At 35.9% G+C, this 18,854-nt stretch overlaps 2 protein-coding genes, 2 non-coding genes and 1 pseudogene across 4 annotated transcripts; 2 read left to right on the top strand and 3 right to left on the bottom strand.

The window, feature by feature from the left end:
* Nucleotides 1-1,143: 1,143 nt before the first annotated feature.
* LOC142556943 (uncharacterized) lies at nt 1,144-5,798 on the bottom strand (annotated as a pseudogene).
* A 1,006-nt stretch (nt 5,799-6,804) lies between these two features.
* Nucleotides 6,805-7,545, bottom strand: LOC142556937 (uncharacterized). The gene has a single exon (XM_075668426.1). It carries the CDS (start codon nt 7,543-7,545, stop codon nt 6,805-6,807), a length of 741 nt encoding a protein of 246 aa, XP_075524541.1.
* A 3,905-nt stretch (nt 7,546-11,450) lies between these two features.
* LOC142521190 (U5 spliceosomal RNA) lies at nt 11,451-11,569 on the top strand. The gene has a single exon (XR_012814097.1). It is a non-coding gene; the product is annotated as a U5 spliceosomal RNA (small nuclear RNA).
* A 1,560-nt stretch (nt 11,570-13,129) lies between these two features.
* On the top strand, nt 13,130-13,290 carry LOC142521177 (U1 spliceosomal RNA). Its single transcript, XR_012814090.1, has one exon. It is a non-coding gene; the product is annotated as a U1 spliceosomal RNA (small nuclear RNA).
* A 2,222-nt stretch (nt 13,291-15,512) lies between these two features.
* LOC142539246 (glutamate dehydrogenase A) lies at nt 15,513-18,652 on the bottom strand. Its single transcript, XM_075644557.1, has 9 exons — nt 18,457-18,652; nt 18,216-18,329; nt 17,514-17,735; nt 17,225-17,299; nt 16,918-17,034; nt 16,561-16,811; nt 16,223-16,298; nt 16,054-16,140; nt 15,513-15,856 (listed from the first exon to the last, which is right to left on the bottom strand). The coding sequence occupies exons 1-9, from the start codon at nt 18,562-18,564 to the stop codon at nt 15,671-15,673; spliced, it is 1,236 nt and encodes a 411-aa protein (XP_075500672.1). The 5' UTR covers nt 18,565-18,652; the 3' UTR covers nt 15,513-15,670.
* Nucleotides 18,653-18,854: the final 202 nt, after the last annotated feature.

Here is an 18,854-nt window from a genome sequence, read left to right as displayed (position 1 = left end):
GCAGACTATTGCATTATCTCAAATTTTATCCAGTGCGCTCCTAACCTTGTAACAGCTAAGCAACACTTGACTTGTTCTTGGATGATGTATTTATAACTACACACAAAGTCAGAAACTCGTTCACGCAAATTAGCCTCTAAGAATTCTTTCAAACGTTTTCTTTGATAGTTTTGTCTTTATTTTACCTTTTTCTCTAAATGTCACGATTCATATTACATTATTTTTAGTTTTTAACGATATGTAACTAAAACCAATTTCATAACAAAATTATAAAATACTACAAATTCAGTTAGAATAGCTTCCAATACGAAGGGACTAGAAAGCCTGACCAAACAATACCAATCATTGTACACAAATTTTTTAAATCCAAAAATAAGGCGAGAGAATTTATTTTTCCAAGAAATTTGAAGATTTTTGGATTTAAAAAACAACGATAAAAGTCTTATCTATTAAATATTTAATGGGCAGTTACCGTCAAAAGTTAAACTACCATATAAATGATATTTGGAAAGATATCTTTTAAGAATAATATTTTTTTTACGATTTCACAAATTAATATCCATAAAAAAAAATCAACTCGATCTACGTATGCAGTGAAAAACAAGACATTTGACATAAAACGTAATATTTTTCATAAATTAGGTCGGAGATTCGTCACATAAATTTGACCAATGAGATATTTTTACATGATTTTTTGTGATATTTTAGTGTGGATATCAGCTCCTATTTTTCATTTAATCAAGAGAGTCGTATTACTACATCAAATAGTGGCAGGTTAGTTTTTCCATATAATATATTAGGCAAGCAAAAAAAAAAAAAATAGAAACCATGTTTGTATAAAATATTTTGAGTGAGTCTTTTGTGTGACGGTTTCATGAATTTTTATCTGTGAGACGGGTCAACCATACCGATATTTACAATAAAAATTAATAATCTTAACATAAAAAATAATATTTTTTAATGGATGACCCAAATAAGATATCTGTATCACAAAATATGACCCGTGAGACCGTCTCACACAAATTTTTACCAAATATTTCCTAGTTTCATTAGACAGCAACTCACATTAGCACATCACATAACAAACAAAAAAACAATAGAAGAAAATTTTACTTCACATTTTTAATTCGTACAAATTTGAAGAAAATATAATACATGTAGCCCCCTACCCTAGATAAGACCCTAAAGTAAGTAGTCTTCCAAGAAATGCTTACCCCTATAGTTCCCAAAAGTCAAATATGAAACCAAGTAGAACACTCACAAAAATCTCAAATTTGTCACTTGAAAAGATCCCTCACTCTCCTCTCCATCGCAAAAATCTCAAATTAGCCAGGCGGGGGCAATATTTCTTTAAAGAAAGCGATATCGCAATCCAAACAATATCGTATTTTTCTAACAAGAATGGAACCGGTTAATGAGTTAACTGACATGATCAATGACATTAATTTGACAAGCTTGGAGATCTGAGTTGGGATTGTTCCAGATAGGCCGTTATCCGAAAGGTCTACAGTTAGCACTAGTTGAATATTAGTGCTATAGTTTGCAAATCTTCGTTTCATCACCGGGAATTGGTTATCCGGATCGGAAGGCCCCCAAACGTGTCTTCTACGGAGTAATATATATGATCAGTTGGAGGTTTTTTTCCGGCCATCAAACTAAAACCGTCGAAACATATTGATATTCTCCCTGATAAGCTGTTACTTGCCAAGTCCAATGCTTGGAGAGAATCAAGAAGGCATATTTCATTATGAATCTCTCCAGAAAACTCGTTGTGCGAAGGTTAAAGGCGACTAATTTGGAGAGTTTATTGATCCGTTTTGCTATTCCTCTGGTAAAATGGTTACGCCCCACGTCCAAGACCTTCAGACCAGCTAAATCTTTCACAAAGGAAGGCAATGTCCCTGAAAGATTGTTCTGCTGGTGATTCTAGGCCGGTCAAGAATCTTACCGTGCTCGGAATTTCACCATAAAGATTGAAATTGGATTATAACCTTAAAACTCTCAATCTAGACGAGTTCATCCAACAGTCGGGAATTTCTTCAGACAATCGGTTGAAACAAGATCAAGAATTTCAAAGCTCGTGATCTTGATTACGGTTGTTGCATAGGAAATTTTGCATCCCGAAATCTGATTTTCAGAAAGATCTAACATCTTTATATTTGAAGAAATAATTGTCAATGGGCAGGTTATGAAGTTGCATTTCAAGTCAGCTGCTGCATTTTTACCGTAGCCAAAATTTGACAGACTTGGGATAGGCCCATGTGTGGAATTTCCTGATAAATTTAGGTATCCTTACTCAAATGCTTGGTTCCAAAACCACGATGGAATGATGTCGGAAATCCTGTCGTGCACTAAGCTCAAATAGTTCGAATGTTTCAGATGCTGAATCCAAAAGGGAAACTCAGGCGACAACTCCCGTTTTCTCAAAGATAGGCCTGTGACTTGAAATGGAGAGATCCAAGTTTGGTTCGGCTTGTGAGATAAGGCGTTTCCATTTGCTCGAAATATCTTCAATCTTGAGATGTTTCTAAAGTGTGATTCATTCTCACATCCCTCCAAAAAATTAAGAGATAAAACAAGGAATCCCAAAATTTTAAGCTGTCTGATACTGATAGGCAAAGTTCCAGTTAGCTTATTATCTACTAGGTCTAATTCTCTTAACTCAGATACTTCCCCGAGATTATATGGTAATGAAGCCAAAATTATTCGTGTCCTAATACAAGTAATGTAAAACTTTAGAACTGCATCCTAAAAGATTGTTTTGGTCACCCAACAACCAGTTACGAGACAAGGAAATTTCTCTGAGTTTGCAAAGTTTTGTCAGTGATTCCGGTAGCTTCCCCTCTAGTTCGTTCCCAGACAAATCAAGAATCATCAGAGAAGTTAGATTTCCTATGTCATCTGGAATTTAACCCTACAAAAGATTAGACGAGTAAACCGGCTAAACCAATTGGCAAACTTGAATTGAAATTATTTGAAGACGAGTTAAGATATCTGAGGAGTGATGTGTTATGTAAACCGGTAGGAAGTTGATCATTTAAGCCACAATCACTCAAGTCCAAATGAACCAAATTGCTCAGATTTTGGATCCAATGAGGTACTAAGGAGTTGAAATGATTACCCGAAAGATCAAGATACCTTAAACTCGATAGATTTTCAAGTTCCTGTGGGATTCTCCTCCAAATCCAGCCTCAGAGAGATCAAGAAATCCAAGTTTCGAACCGATAAAGTTCGGTATCCGAATCCCTTGAAAATCATTGTAGCTCAATTCCAAGCGAGACAAGTGCTTCAAACTTGGCAAAGATTGATTCATGAATGGATGTGGCGCCTCAATCATGAAATGGTGGAAACAATTTTGTTAGAGTTCGCATCCAAGGCAGCCATTGAAGAACATTAAGCTCAAGGAGAAATCAGAACTGTTTTATTGAAGGAAAATTACTGCTCTGTACATTGAGAGTCCGTATATATACACATGAGATGGGTATTGTGTGTGTGTGTGTGTGTTCCTTCTAGTCTTAGCTGCTTATCTACATATCTATCAAGTGATCTATTTAACACCCCCCCCTCAAGCTTGTAATATGTTCAACATGTCAAGCTTGGATAAGAGATGGTGATGTTCTTCTGAACTCAAGGCCTTGGTGAATATATCGGCCGGCTGCTGTCGAGTGTGGATATGAGAGGTGGTAATTATATGAGAACGAATATTTTCACGGATGAAGTGACAATCTATTTCAATGTGTTTCGTGCGTTCATGATATAGCGGATTTGCGGCAATGTGGATGGCTGCCTGATTATCACAAAAGAGAGGAGTGGGCAGAGTGATAATGAGGCCCATGTCTGCGAGAAGACTTCGAAGCCAAGTGATTTCACAAGCAGTTGTAGCCATGGATCGATATTCATCTTCGGCGGATGAACGAGAAACCGTGTTTTGCTTATTTGTTTTCCAAGAAATCACCGAAGAACCAAGTTTGATCACATATCCAGTCACAGATTTCCGACTCATTGGACAAGAACCCCAATCAGAATCACAATATGCAGAAAGTTGTAAGTCACTAGTGGCAGACAAGAAAATGCCCAAAGATGGGCTACCCTTGAGATATCCAAGAACTCGAAGCGCTGCATTCATATGTGATTGCTTTGGATGTTGCATGAACTGACTAAGAGATTGAACCGCAAAGCAAGAAGCTGGATCAGCCAATGGAGGATCAGAACCAGTAGTCTTGATGAGCTGATCATATTCAAGTGTAGTGAGTTTTAAGTGTTGTTCCATTGGAGTATCACATGGCTTGCAACCAGTCATTCCTGTATCCGATAGCAGTTCCAGCGCATATTTACGTTGGTTCAAACAAATACCAGCCTTTGATCTAGCGACCTCAATTCCCAAGAAATATTTCATATGTCCAAGATCCTTAATGGCACGATGCTTATGCAAACATTCTTTTAGAGCAGCAATTGCAATAGAATCATTGCCCATGATGACAATGTCATCAACATAAAGAAGAAGTAAGGTGACTGAACTACCTTGTCTCTTTTAAAACAGAGAGTGATCATAAAGTGACCGTAAGTAACCAGCATGCTGCATGATTTCACAAAATTTTAAATTCCATTGGCGAGAGGCTTGCTTCAAGCCATATAAGGATTTAAGGAGTTTGCAAGCATGATTTGGAAGTTTTCTTTTGAAACCCTTGAGGAATAGACATGTAGATCTCCTCATATAAATCACCTTGGAGAAAAGCGTTGGTTACATCCATTTGATGTAATGGCCAATTTTTTGCTGCAGCCATGGCTAAAACACATCGAACCTTAACTATCTTGGCAACCGGTGAGAATGTGTCAATATAGTCAATGCCATATTGTTGGGTGTAACCCTTGGCGACAAGGCGGGCTTTGAATCTATCGATGCTGCCATCAGCTTTGTGTTTGATTTTTTATATCCATTTGCAACCGATAGTTTTTTTTCCCGGGGGCAGAGGAACAATTACCCAAGTGCGGTTAGCTTCTAGAGCAGAAATCTCAGCTTCCATGGCTGCACGCCATTTTGGATCAGCTGCTGCGGCAGAGTAATTGGTGGGTACGGTTGTTTGGGAAATACAAGCCAAGAAGGACCGGTGTGAAGATGATACATTATTGTAAGATATGTGATCAAGAAGGTTGTATGGGGTAGAGCAAGTGTGAGAGCATACATAGTCTTTAGTCCATTGGGGAGGACGATGTGATCTGGGAGGTCTCGTGGAAGAGGTAGAGATAACAGTTGGAAGCACATCCATCGTGGGAGTATGTGCAAGTATAGAAATATGTGGAAGATCATCATCAGTATCTAACTGTGAAGGTGATGAAAAAGGGGCACAATCACGATGGTGTGAGGAAAATGGAAAGATGTTCTCATGGAAAACAACATCCCGAGAGACAATGAATTTTCGAGTGGATAGATCAAGGAGTTTAAAACCTTTCAGATTTGCAGGATAACCCATAAACACATATGGTTTAGCTCGAACATCAAATTTGTGACTAGGTTTGAGATTGGATGCATAGCATAGGCAACCAAAAACCTTGAAATGCGAGTAGTTCAGTGGTTTGTTGAATAGACACTCGAAAGGTGTTTTGTTGGCAATCAGAGGAGTTGGTGTTCGATTAATTAAATAAGCTGCATGAAGAACACATTCACCCCAATACGAATCAGGAATTAAACCCTGGAATTTTATGGCTCGAGCAATATTGAGTATGTGTCTGTGCTTACGCTCAACTAAACCATTTTGCTGTGGAGTGTAAGGACAGGAGCTTTGATGAATGATGCCCATTGAAGACAAGTATGTTCGACATTCAGTACTGAAAAATTCATAAGCATTGTCGGTCCGAATGTATTTTATGGGCTTATCAAAATGATTTGAAGCAAAGGCGAAAAATTGTTTAAGGATTTGTAGAGTGTCTGATTTGAAGTGCATAAGGAAAACCCAAGTGCTTCTTGAAAAATCATCAACCACCGTAAGGAAATACTTGAACCCATTATAGGTTTGATGTTTATAGGGACCCCATATATCAATGTGTAAAAGATAAAAAACATGGGGAGACAAGGAGCTAGCTCTTGTGGGAAATACATGTCTGGTTTGCTTATATAGAGGACAAACCGTGCAATGATGGGTAAGAGATTTTTGCTTAATAAAGGGCAAGAATTGTAAACGAGACACCGATAAGTGACTAAATCTTTTATGCCACACATCAATATCAATGTCATTACAATGAGAAAGGTTACAAGCATTTGAAGAAGAAACTGTAGGAGTAGACTTGTGTCTGCTATTGGCTTGATTATTAGCTTGGGTAGATGAAGATGGCACTTCGGCGGAAAAAAAACTAATGAAGGTAATATAGCCCATGCTTTTGTCTATCAATCCCCATGATCCTCCCAGTCAAAAGGTCCTGAAAAGGGCAAAAATGTGGGTAGAAGCTAATGGAACATCGATGGTCATTGTTGAATTGGGAAATTGATAAAAGATTGAAGTTGAAGTCAGGGACATGTAAGACACGCTGTAGTGTACAAGAAAGGGCAATATGAATGGAACCAATGGATAAAACTTGAGTAGTGTTACCATTTGGCAGCCTAATAGATCCAGCAACGGAGTCACATGGTTGCGAGTTTTTCATGCCACTAGAAGAACCTGCAATGTAAGTATTTGCTCCACTGTCTAAAATCCATTCATTAGCATCATTGACAGTCATCAAACTTGTAAAATTACCTGCAAGGTTTGCCGAGACTTCGTTGTCCCCTCGTGATGTATTTAATGAGTTGTGATCCAAGAGCTTCAGTATTTACTGATATTGAACATCAGTAAAATGTCGAGGCAAGGCATTATCTGCTCGTAATTCCTCATGTGAAGGAGAAGAAGAAGGCTGTGAAATCTGCTTTTCAAAGGCACAATGAGCAGCAACCTTAGAAGACGGGTGATGGCTTTTGAATCCTCTTGTTTGAGGGAATTTTTTATGTAGTTTGTGGCCTGGAGGATATCCAATTAGGCGAAAACAATTCTCCTTGTTGTGACCTGGAATATTGCAATTTTCACAATTAATTGGCTCATGTTTCCTAGTAGATGAAGAGTAGAAAACAGCTGTTGGGATATCAACAACAAGCTGCGAAGATAGCACATGGCGAGTTGATTCCTCATGGCTAATAATCGAGTAAGCTTGATTGACATATGGCAATGGATTCATCATTAGGATTTGACTTCTAATGTGGCCATAACTATCATTTAATCCCATCATAAACTGAAGGAGACGCATTTGTTGTTCGTGATCGATATACGCCTTAGCACTTTCACACTCACAAGAAGGAAGTGTTACTAAGAAGGTAAATTCGTCCCATAGTCGCTTGAGTGTTGAAAAATATACAGAGATGGAAGAAGATCCTTGAGTAAGATGAGCAATGTCTCGATGAATTGAGAATATTCGAGATCCACATATCTTGTCAAACCGTTCTTTCGGATCTCCCCAAACTTTGGAAGCGTCAGTGCAGTAGATAATACCACTGAAGATTTCCTTCGAAACAGAATTCATGATCCAGGAAAGAACAATCGCATTGCACCGCTCCTATTGATGCAAGGTCGGGTGCGCAATTGCTGGACGAACACACGATCCATTGATGAAACCTAATTTGTTCCTCGCTTGCAGAGAAATCAACATTGCTCTACTCCAGAAATTGTAATTTTCCGCGCCAATGAGCGGATCTTGAACCAGAGAGATCCCCGGAGCATCCGAAGGATGGAGGTAGAGTGGATCATTGAATCCAAACGTAGCGGTATGACTCGCCATGAATTGGAAGAACTGTATTCAGTTAGATGCGGAAGCAATGCTCTGATACCATGTTAGAGTTTGCATCCAAGGCAGCCATTGAAGAATATTAAGCTCAAGGAAAAATTAGAACTGTTTTATTGAAGGAAAATTACTGCTCTGTACATTGAGAGTACGTATATATACACATGAGATGGGTATTGTGTGTGTGTGTTCCTTCTAGTCTTAGCTGCTTATCTACAGATCTATCAAGTGATCTATTTAACAAATTTGCACCATTTCATGAAGAATTATGTCTATTAGATTCAAAACTTTTCATAATAGAGATTAAATAAAATCTATAAATATTGCATTTCAACAAAGCCAAAAATCCATGTCAAATTATCATTAAATATAAATAACAATAAATATGTATCATCATCTATTGATTGATCTAGCGTTGAGAGTTATGGATCTTCTAAGCAAAAGATAATCGACCACCTATTTCTTCACTACAAAAAACGGTTGGATTAGCGACGGTTATTGGATAAACCGTCGCTATTATAGCGACGATTTATAAAAAACCGTCGCTCTGTAGCGACGGATTTTCATAAAACCGTCGCCTAGTCATGATAGCGACGGTTTATCACAAACCTTCGCTATATTAGCGACGGTTAATCAAAAAACCGACGTTAATATTGCGACAGTTCGAACAAACCCGTCGCCATTTTTTGCGTCGGGTTTCTTTATCGTCGCCTTTGGCGATGTTTATATTAAGGTCCGTCGCCATACTAGGCTACAGGTTTTGTACCGTCGCCATGTGCGACGGTATACTATAAGACCGTCGCCATATTATTAGGCGACGATTTTAGTAGACTGTCGCTTAAACCGTCGCCCATCCAGATCGGCGACGATTATTCAGAAACCGTTACTATTAACGACGGTTTAACTAAAAACCGTCGCTATTTGCGAAGTGTTTGCAAAAATCGTCGCTATGATATCATTAAAAATGATTAGAAAAATGCTGACTTGTAGCTCAATATATATAAATTTTAAGGATTCAGCAGCAGCGATGATCATTTTCATAGTCGTTTTTCTACTTGAATATGTCTATCACGCACATCTAGTACTTGAGCTATCATATGATTTAAAATACTTGAGTTGAACAATGATTCATTGAATATAATTTTGAAAAAAGGGTAAAACCCGGTCCTAAAAAAAATTATTGTTCACATCACTACATAAAAACTGTTGGATTAGCGACGGTTATGGGATAAACCGTCGCTACTATACCGACGGTTTTTGTGAAATCGTTGCTATAGTAGCAACGGTTTCTCATTAACCGTCGCTATTCCAAACCGTCGCTAAAAGCGACGGTTTTTGATTATTGTCGCCCAGAGTGACGGTTCTGCGAAAACCGTCGCCGATCTAGATCGGCGACGATTTATTGAAAAATGGTCGCTATAGGCGACGGTTTATCTTGAAACTGTCGCTAAGTGCAACGATTTTAGCAAAAACCGTCGCTATGATTCTATATATACCGAGGTTCGCGAACATTTCATTTACGCGATTTTCGCCTTTCTTCTCTAGTAACGGAAATCTTTCACTTTTTTCACCATTTCGGTTTTTTTTATTTTGTATTAACATTTTTTCGTATTCATTTCGTAGATTTGCTCGTCGGTGTGATCCTCCATTGTTACATGAATCTATTAAATTCGTGCACGTAAGTTTTTTAAAGCGTTTTCTTTACAGAAAATTTAATATTTGATTTTTGTATAGTAGTTTATTTATGAATTTTAGCGTAGTAGATTATTATTTTGTAAATAATTGTTTTTTACTCGGTTTATTATCTAAACCGTGGCTTTCTTAAGTAACGGTTTTTTTGGAAGACCGTCGGTGAATAAAACGACGGTTTTTTAAATAAACGTCGCTAAATATAGCGACAGTGTTTGATGAAACGTCGCTATATATAGCGACGATTTTGTCATAAACCGTCGCTTAATATAGCGACAATGATGTTTAACAGTCGCTTAATATAGCGACGGTTGTGCAAAAACCGTCGCTTAATATAGCGACGGTCACTATGTAATCGTCGCTAATAGTAGCGACGGTGTATCGAAACCGTCGCTAAATAGCGACGGTCTTTTTATCTTAACCGTCGCTTCATAGCGACGGTGTTGTTCAAAAAAACCGTCGCTTTTTGTAACGGTTATTGAAAAACCGTCGCTATATGAAGGCGACGCGATCTCCGGTGACGGACCATCAAACCGTCGCTACTACCGTCGCCTTACCGTTTTAGCGACGGATCTAGCGACGGATTGGACCGTCGTTAATCCCTTTTTTTTTTGTAGCCTCTTGGATCATAATCTTAATACTAATTTTTTTTTAAATAAATAAATTTAATCTTTAATAAATGAGTATGAGTTTGAAAAAAAATAAAATAAAATGCAGCGGCTGCAACGTTAGTTGCATGTAAGAGAGATAATCGTGAAAGACCATTTATACTATGCATACTATTTATATAAAGAATTTATTATCTAAATCATATCATCTTTTATTTCTAAAATTATCCTTACTATAAATTTTTTTCTCAGCACTGTCATTGTAACTTATTTTCAATATTATCCCTTCAAATTGCACTATGATCTCTAATTAATTTCTGTCAATTATTATTAAATTAAACATAAAATTAAGCATTTAATAAAATTAATTACTTTTTATATAAGACATACAACGTTGGTTTAAGGACAAACAAATCAAAATTATCAAAACAATATTGTATCTCCTCTTCCATTCAACCTACTTTGCACCCGTGGACTTACTGTTTTATTCTTATTTATATTTCAAACTCATAAATCATGCCGAATTATAAAATTAGAAATTTATTTTAAAAAATATCATCGATTTTAATTAAAATATTTATTTTTTATTTTTTCAAATTTTATATATATACAATTCAAATTTTTTGCAAATCTTAGAAGAATAGCTTACCACTTTTGTCCAAAATTATAGCTATTAATTGAATGGTAACTTTTTTTCTTATATTAGTGGCAGAGTAGAGTTTGATTCTGAGAGACAAATGAACACAAGGGGCTGCACCTATTTGAATACTGATCGGTCGAATTATGAAGCTTGTGAGTTCGGAAAGAGACATACTTTATCATTGATGTTTTCTCATTTTCTTTTGGAATTATTGGTTTATATTTATTTTTCAAGTTTTGGACTTCACCCTTGACACTAGATCGATTGATATTTGTCTAAAAAAATCCCGATATTTTTAACACTAGTATTTACCTTTTTTAAATTAAAAAAAACTCAAAATTTGATCGTACTAATAATACGGGTCGTTACACTATTTTTTATTTAAAAAATGATTTGACCTAGATAAGGATTCGATCAAAATCCAACTTTTATTGCTATTTCTTATGTAAACAAAAACCCCTAATACAAGGTTGAATAAATAATTTTTTTAAAAATTCTCTTATTTTAATTTAGATATAGAGATTTTTTTTTAAAAAAAATCGGAAGCTTTAGAAGCTGAAAACCAATGAAATTAAGTCGTGAAGAGGTCGTGTCACGCCGCACATGGCACCAGCATTATTATTTTACATGTTCCCACATCGACTAAATTAAACATCAAGGGAAGAGCCTACCATATAAAATAAAGATTTGATAGCAATGGTTGACCACGCAGCTGCGCAGTGAACCCAAAGCGAACTATTCTTTCGCCTTTTACTAAAGAATACCGTGTGTTCGCTGCATTTAAGCAGCATACGCTTCTTTTTGGAGGGCCTTCTCTTTTTGAGTAGGGCCCAACAATTAAGTTCAAGTATTATTCTGGGTTCTTGTACTATTAATAATAAATTGAGTATAAATAATAAGTCTCAATTAGGTTAACCCGGACAATAGAAATCTGGTTCTAAAATTTTCAATAAACACTAGCCAGCCAGCACTAAGACGAAATTGTGAAAGCATTTTGCAAAACAAAGTCGAACTAATCAAGACAAGAGTTCACATTTTTTCCTTAAACTTGATCTAATCTATATATTTATGTATACAAAAATTGAAATAGCCCAATTTATTATATTGTTAATAATAAATATATAACGAACTAGCAAATCAAATTATACAAACAATTTATTCAAGTTACATCGTTAATTTGATTTTGGCCAAATCTTCTATATATTTGTTAACTTTGAGCTTAAGATTAAAAGAAAGAATTTTTTTACTCAAAATTTGGTGAGTATGAAAGTAAAGTTAAATTTCTAAATGTGATAATTTTAATAGTTAATTTGCAAAAGTACTGATTAAAAGTAGAGGGGGTCGTGTCTCTTTAGGATTGAACCAACGATTAAATTCTAAATTTAAAGGCAACCAAGTTCTAATTAAATTTTGAATGATATAAATTATATTAGTTCCTAGATTATATGTATATATTAGATCGCTTTTTATGTTAATAATATTTTTTTGGGAACAAATGTCAGGAAAATGTTGAAAATATAAGCAAAGGAATTGATGAACAATCGATTAAGAATATTGTTTAGTATCTGCGTTTCGTTTAAGATACCGTGCTTAATTTAGAGCAATTAAAATTTCCTATACAATAAAATAGTATCTAGATATGCGACAAAGGATGAAAAAAATAAGAACGAAATATCTTTTGAACTGAATAAAAAAAAATTGAAAACATAAATTGTAATGGAAGTGGAAGTAATGATTAATTTAATGAATAGATTTTAAATTTTTATTTTCACTAGCTTTTATATTGAAGGATGTTAATGAAACTATATCATATTTTTTGTAGTAAATAAAATTAAATACGACCTATTATAAATTAAGAACTATTAATAGGATTAATCTTTTACTGAGAAGTTGGATGCACGGAATTAATAAAAACTAGAATCAGAACTCAATGACTTCATTCACCCCTTTTTAGGTATAAATTAAAATGTGTAACAAATCTCAACGTAAGGAAAAACCAAGGGAAAATCTCGATATTCAAGTGTCTTTCATGATATTTTAAACTTAAATTAAAAAGAATTTATACTTCCCAACCCCTAAGTAGTGTAACACAAGCCACACGATTCACACCGAGTATAATACATACGCATGTACGAAGATCATAATCGGCAATTTGTGCAAGCTTTTGCTATTATGGAATGCTTTAGTCATGCATTTTTCTAGTTCCTGATTAACTTTCTCTTCATCCCACATGAACCCTTGAATGCTCAACAAATTTTTTAATAAATTAGTCCAATTTTATTTGTGGTGCTTGATGTGCTTTATTTCCATTTCCTGTCCCACATCGTTAAGAAACATAGTCAAGGAAGAACGGATGCGTATGTAATGTGATGGTTGTGCACCTAGCTCCATACTTACCTGGACAGGGTCGATGGATGATCAAGAAGATCCATGGCCTAGGTAGGCAACCTCCATTGCACTTTGGAGGGGTGTCTGTCTAAGGTCGGCACAAGTGGTCGAGCCTATGTCATAATTTGTGGTAGAGGGGGCCTGCGTTCGCGCGGCCCCTGCTTAATCTAGTGAATTTTTGGTATCCAATGTGTGTGTGGTTAAATGTCTTTGTTACACAATAGCCGAGTGAGCTTGAGTTGGATTTGTTATCGGGGACCAACTCCGACCAAATGATCTCGAGTTGTATTCTCAATACCGGGGCCAACTCCAACCAATTTTTGCGTCAACAAATTTGGATCAAGACTAGATGATTAACAAATTTGTTTAAGTATATTTAAACTGTACGCTTTGTTGTCTTTTGTTAAATTGATACCATAAAATACGATGCCAGCACCATAAGCACTTGCGATGGGAATTTGATCTACCCATGGGTTATAAAGTGGAAGAAACTGTGTCGGCCTAAATCTCAAGGTGGAATGATTTTCGGGATATAACACGTTTCAACCAAGCGCGGCTTGCAAAAAGAGTTGGCTGATTCTAACTACTACTGATGTGGTTCTTACACACTCTTTAAGGCCAAATATTTCTCCTAATCTCTTTTTTTTTTGGCTTCACATGAAAATAACCCATCCTACGTATAGAGAAGTATTTGATGGGGTAGAGAATTGCTCTCAAAGGGGACTACGATGGCGTACTGTCTCGTGGCGAAATGTTAATGTATTTCGGGATACGTTGTTACTGCGATCACTTTCTTTAGGTCAATCACCATTCCGACTCCTGTACAAGAACTCTTGCAGGTACATGATTTTATTGACGGCTTTGTGGGATTGGAATTGGCATGCCTTTGAAAGTAGTCTAATGGCACATTGGTCACGCAGAACTCAGACACATTACAGTACCTTATAGGTGGAGGGAGATGAAAATTAGGTTTGGCATTATAACCAATCTGGGATGTACACGGTTAAATATATGGCGAGGAAACCAGTGGCAGTACATTGTGGCCGGTGTGGCTCACCGCTCACGTACTCCGAGCAAGGTTAAGATTCATGTTCGGCAGAGGTTCTGGGCTGGGGTCAATTTCTGACTGGTCAAGTGTATCTCCAATTTTGGCTCGTCGAACTACCTGGTGTGCTCCTCCAGCTGGATGTGTGAAATCAATGTGGAAACTGCTGTGAGGGTGGTTGTTCGTGATGATCAGGTGTGGTGCTGCTACGACATTTCCTGAAACCTTTTCGCCTCGTCTAGCTGAGTCGATTGCTGTGAGGGAAGGAGTTTTGATTGCTATAAGAAATCACCGGGTGCAAACTGCAATGGATTGTCGATTTGGGTCCGGTTAACTCGACTACCGCAATATCTGAATGTTCACCTTTATCTACTGATGCTCTGGTAATAAAAGGAGAAGAAAACTGTTTCAAGATTCAATAACACATATATAGAAATCCATTCACTAAATAAATGTAAAGTTGCGATCTTCGAGGCTAATAAGCCACAATACGAAGTGTTGTTCAAGCGGCCACTAGCCTTATTCCATTACACTTTCCCACATCGCATGAAGTACCCGACAAAAGAAGAGCCGGTACACTATAAATACCAGACTTGCAAACCGCGTTCTAACGCGCAGCTGTGCAGTGAATACATAGCTCTATTTCTGAAGGTATCTATACTTTTTAGTATAGAACCCATCAATTAAGTTGTAAATTTAAATTATATATTATATTATATGTATATAATATGTATGACAATTAATTTAAATTGTATTTTTATACCTTTGTGATATAAGGACTATACAGTTTTTTTGATCTTTTCTTTTTATAAATTTTCTAGTTTTGAGTAAATATTTTTTTCATATAAAAAGTATTTTTAAGCACAAAAGGTAGTACATTTTTTATGGATGATCTAGGTATCTTTTTTCATCGATATTCACAATAAAAAGTATTCTTAACATAAAAAATAGTACATTTTTTATGGATGATCCAAAATCTGTCTCACAAAATACCATCTGTGAGATCGTTTCACATAAATTTTTGTCTTGAGTTTTTATAAATTAATTATTTTAGACAGTAATCACTTTTTGTTTTTCTATAATTAGAATAATTTTTTAACAATTGCCAAGGAAATAAGTATTTTGTTTAGTAACACTTTATTTTAGAATATAAAATATTGCTAATATTTGTATTTCTTTTAAATTGAGAATTAATAATATATTTTATTGAAAAAAAAAATTTTAAAAAATTATTTTAATGTATTTTTATATCTAAAGATATTGACGAATTTAATCATATATACTAGTAAAATAAAATTATAGATGACTTATACAACAAAAAGAAAAAAAATGAAGCGTGTTTAATAAAAACCAGTATCAGAACCATCTTCATTCAATGCCTTTTAGGGATAAAATGTGTAACAAATATCATCAACACACAGAATTATTCAAGGAAAAAAAGAAAATCTTTATATTCTAAAGTCTTCCATGATCTGTTAAACCCGAGTTCATAAGAATTTATGCTTCCCAACCCCTCAATAGCGTAGCACGAGCCACACGATTCACACCGAGTGTAAATGCACCCATACGAAGATTACAATCATGTGATTTACACAAGCCTTTGATATTATGGAAGGCTTTAGTCATGTATTTTTTAAGTTCCTGATTCACTTTATCTTCGTCCCACATGAACCCCTGAATGTTCTGCAAAAGAATTGATAAATTAGTCCGATTTTTATGCCAATAACAGAAACTACAATAAAAAACCAAAACCACCTAAATTCAGAAATGATGTTTATTGTATCACATAAAGCTACTGTAAAAGTTACTTTGCCCACATTTGAACAGTATCAGAATCCATCCGTTTTCTAGTAAAAAACAAGAAAAGACGAGACGGCTACCTGAACCCATTCAAAATAACTAACTGTTACCCCTCCTGCATTTGCATATATATCAGGGAGTATTATCACTCCTTTCTTCGACAAAATCTGCATAAGTATATAATGTTATGTGACAAAAGAAAATGCACTACTTTTTAAAGAATTAAGGAAACTCGACAAAGTTTGGTACCTCATCTGCTTCTGGATCAGTAGGATGGTTTGCTGCTTCTACGATGAACTTGGCCCTAATGTCTCCGGCATTTTCTCTTCAACGAAGAAATCCAACAAATTGACAGAAAGTACGAAGACAGCGGATAAACGTGTTAAAAATGAAATCAATATATCGTAAAGAGCGAGGAAACAGCTGATGTCATGTTTGTTTTTTTGCCCTTTTTATAGGAATTCATGCTTCAACTTTTCAATCCCAACTAAACATACTGTGTTGCATAGCAATTATGGGAGCAAAAAATTCGATACAAGGCGTTGTGTTACCGTGGCCACAAAATTTTATAAGAGCAAAAGTTATACCTATTTAGAACTCCACCTAGAGCACACGGTATTAAAACATCACATTCATGAGTGAGTAATTCGTCGGAATTCATGGCATCAGCTCCACTGAAATCGGATAGCTTTCCCGTCGCCTCTTTGTGCTGAAGCAGAGCCAGTATATCGATTCCATTTGGATTCTTTACAGCTCCCGTTATGTCGCTGACTGCAACGACCTTGCCACCTTTCTCATGTATGAGCTTTGCAGCCCAAGATCCAACGTTTCCGAATCCCTGTGCAACCATTAAGTTCGTTCTTAAGAAAAGTTTAAAACACGATAGTGCATTTAATAGACAGATAAAATGGACACAAGGTGTACTCAAATAATAAAAGAAATACTTGTATGGCAAATGTCAAATCCTTTATCGACTTTCCATGTTCAGCAAGTAATGCTTCCATTGCATACACGACACCACGCCCTGTCGCAGCATCTCTACCAAGTGAGCCACCAAGATCCTGATGTACAAAACATAAGCAGGGGTAAGATGAGTTCTGTTTTCTCACAATAATCATACGTATACATAAATATACCATACATATATGTGGGTGTATTATTGTGTGTGTGTGTGTGTGTCTATATATGTATGTATGTGTGTGTATATATATACACCGGTTAAAATCTTCACTAATTTGAATTTTCACTTACAACTGGTTTTCCGGTAACAACAGCCGGCGAGTGACCATGAAATTTCGAGTACTCATCCAAAATCCAAGCCATTGTCTGCAAATTGTTGCTTTCATTTGGTTAGAAATGAAATGTGTTAGACATCAATATATATTCTAAAATCAGATCCATTACGCCCCCAAACCACGCAGATCCTATAATATATTATGTTCGGTAACTTTACTATTTAAATTCCAACAGAAATGAACCCGCACATGACATGGATTACAGCAGAAATCCACAATAGAATAGATTATAAAGAAGTATTCACCTGAGAATTAGTGCCCATATCTGGTGCGGGTACGTCAGTATTGACTCCTATAAGATCATGAATCTTTTGTGTAAAGACTCGAGTAAGACGCTCCAACTCACTCGTGCTTAAATCTTTTGGTACACATCCTATCCCTCCCTTGGCTCCTCCATAGGGAATATCTGCCACAGCAGTCTTCCAAGTCATTAGTTGAGCAAGAGCATTCACCTCATCCGGATCGACCTTTGGCAAAACAAATCGAGCAACTTCTCAGAGGAAAACATAACTTATGAGCATAAAGACAAGAATTTAATATGCATAGCTAAATTTTTTTTCAGAAACATAACATCTACATCACAATTCACAATGATTAAAAAATCTAATCGAACACTCAGACTCATTATTAGCAGGATACCAGAGATGATAATTTCTCGTGAAAGAATCTCCCTTTGATCTTACTCTGAAGTTCTCTAGCTTGGAGAGGGAAGCTTCGCCAAATATCTTGGATACCGTATACCATTCAAGAATTATGATAATAAATCCACAAAATTAATGCTTTTGCTCAAGAATAATATCCAACTCAAGTCATCAATAATTATTATACCGGAATTCAACAATCAAAACTCCAGAACCAAGAGCCCATGAGAGAAACAGAAATTCCGAAAGTCTTTTTTTTAGGGCACAAATACATATTATTTTTTTAAAAAAAACCCTGTACTGTACCTCTGGATGATATCTGATCCCCCCTTTCATTGGCCCCCTAGAATTGTCATGCTGAACTCTAAACCCAACGTAAGACACCAGTGATCCATCATCCTTCGGAATCGTACACTCCACCTGATCACAGCCCATAAAATCAAACCATTTTCAAAATTTCAAGGACCATTATTTCCCAAGATCTTTTTTTTCCCTGTTAAAGAATCAATCTTTCCAAAATCCCGTTTCAAGAAACAGAAAAAAAAACCTTGATTTCCCTGAACGGAATCAAAAGGCTCCTCTCAATCTTGGAGTCCAACCCAAGAATCCGAGCCGCCTGCCTGAAGTTACGATTGGTAGCTGCAAGAGCATTCATGATATATATTTTCAAGAACTCTTTCGAATTCAAAAATCGATTAGAATTAGAGTTAAAAATTCGAGTACGAGAAATGGACGTTGTTTCTTGGGGAGTATTTATAGTAGTAGAGTATTGGATCTGCAGGTGGGGCAGGACAGGAGTCGCCATCTTTATCCCTTTTTTAAACTAGTTATTATTGTGTAAATAAATTTGAATTTTGATATAAAATATAATCTGATAAGGAACTAATTTTTTCCCCCATCAAATTTTATATTTGACTTTTATTCTTACTATAATTATTTCTTGAT

This window comes from Primulina tabacum, chromosome 1 (genome assembly GCF_025594145.1).
Source record: "Primulina tabacum isolate GXHZ01 chromosome 1, ASM2559414v2, whole genome shotgun sequence".
Lineage (NCBI taxonomy): Eukaryota > Viridiplantae > Streptophyta > Magnoliopsida > Lamiales > Gesneriaceae > Primulina > Primulina tabacum.
Note: the sequence above shows the minus strand (reverse complement) of the source record. Positions and strands in the feature narration are given on the sequence as shown.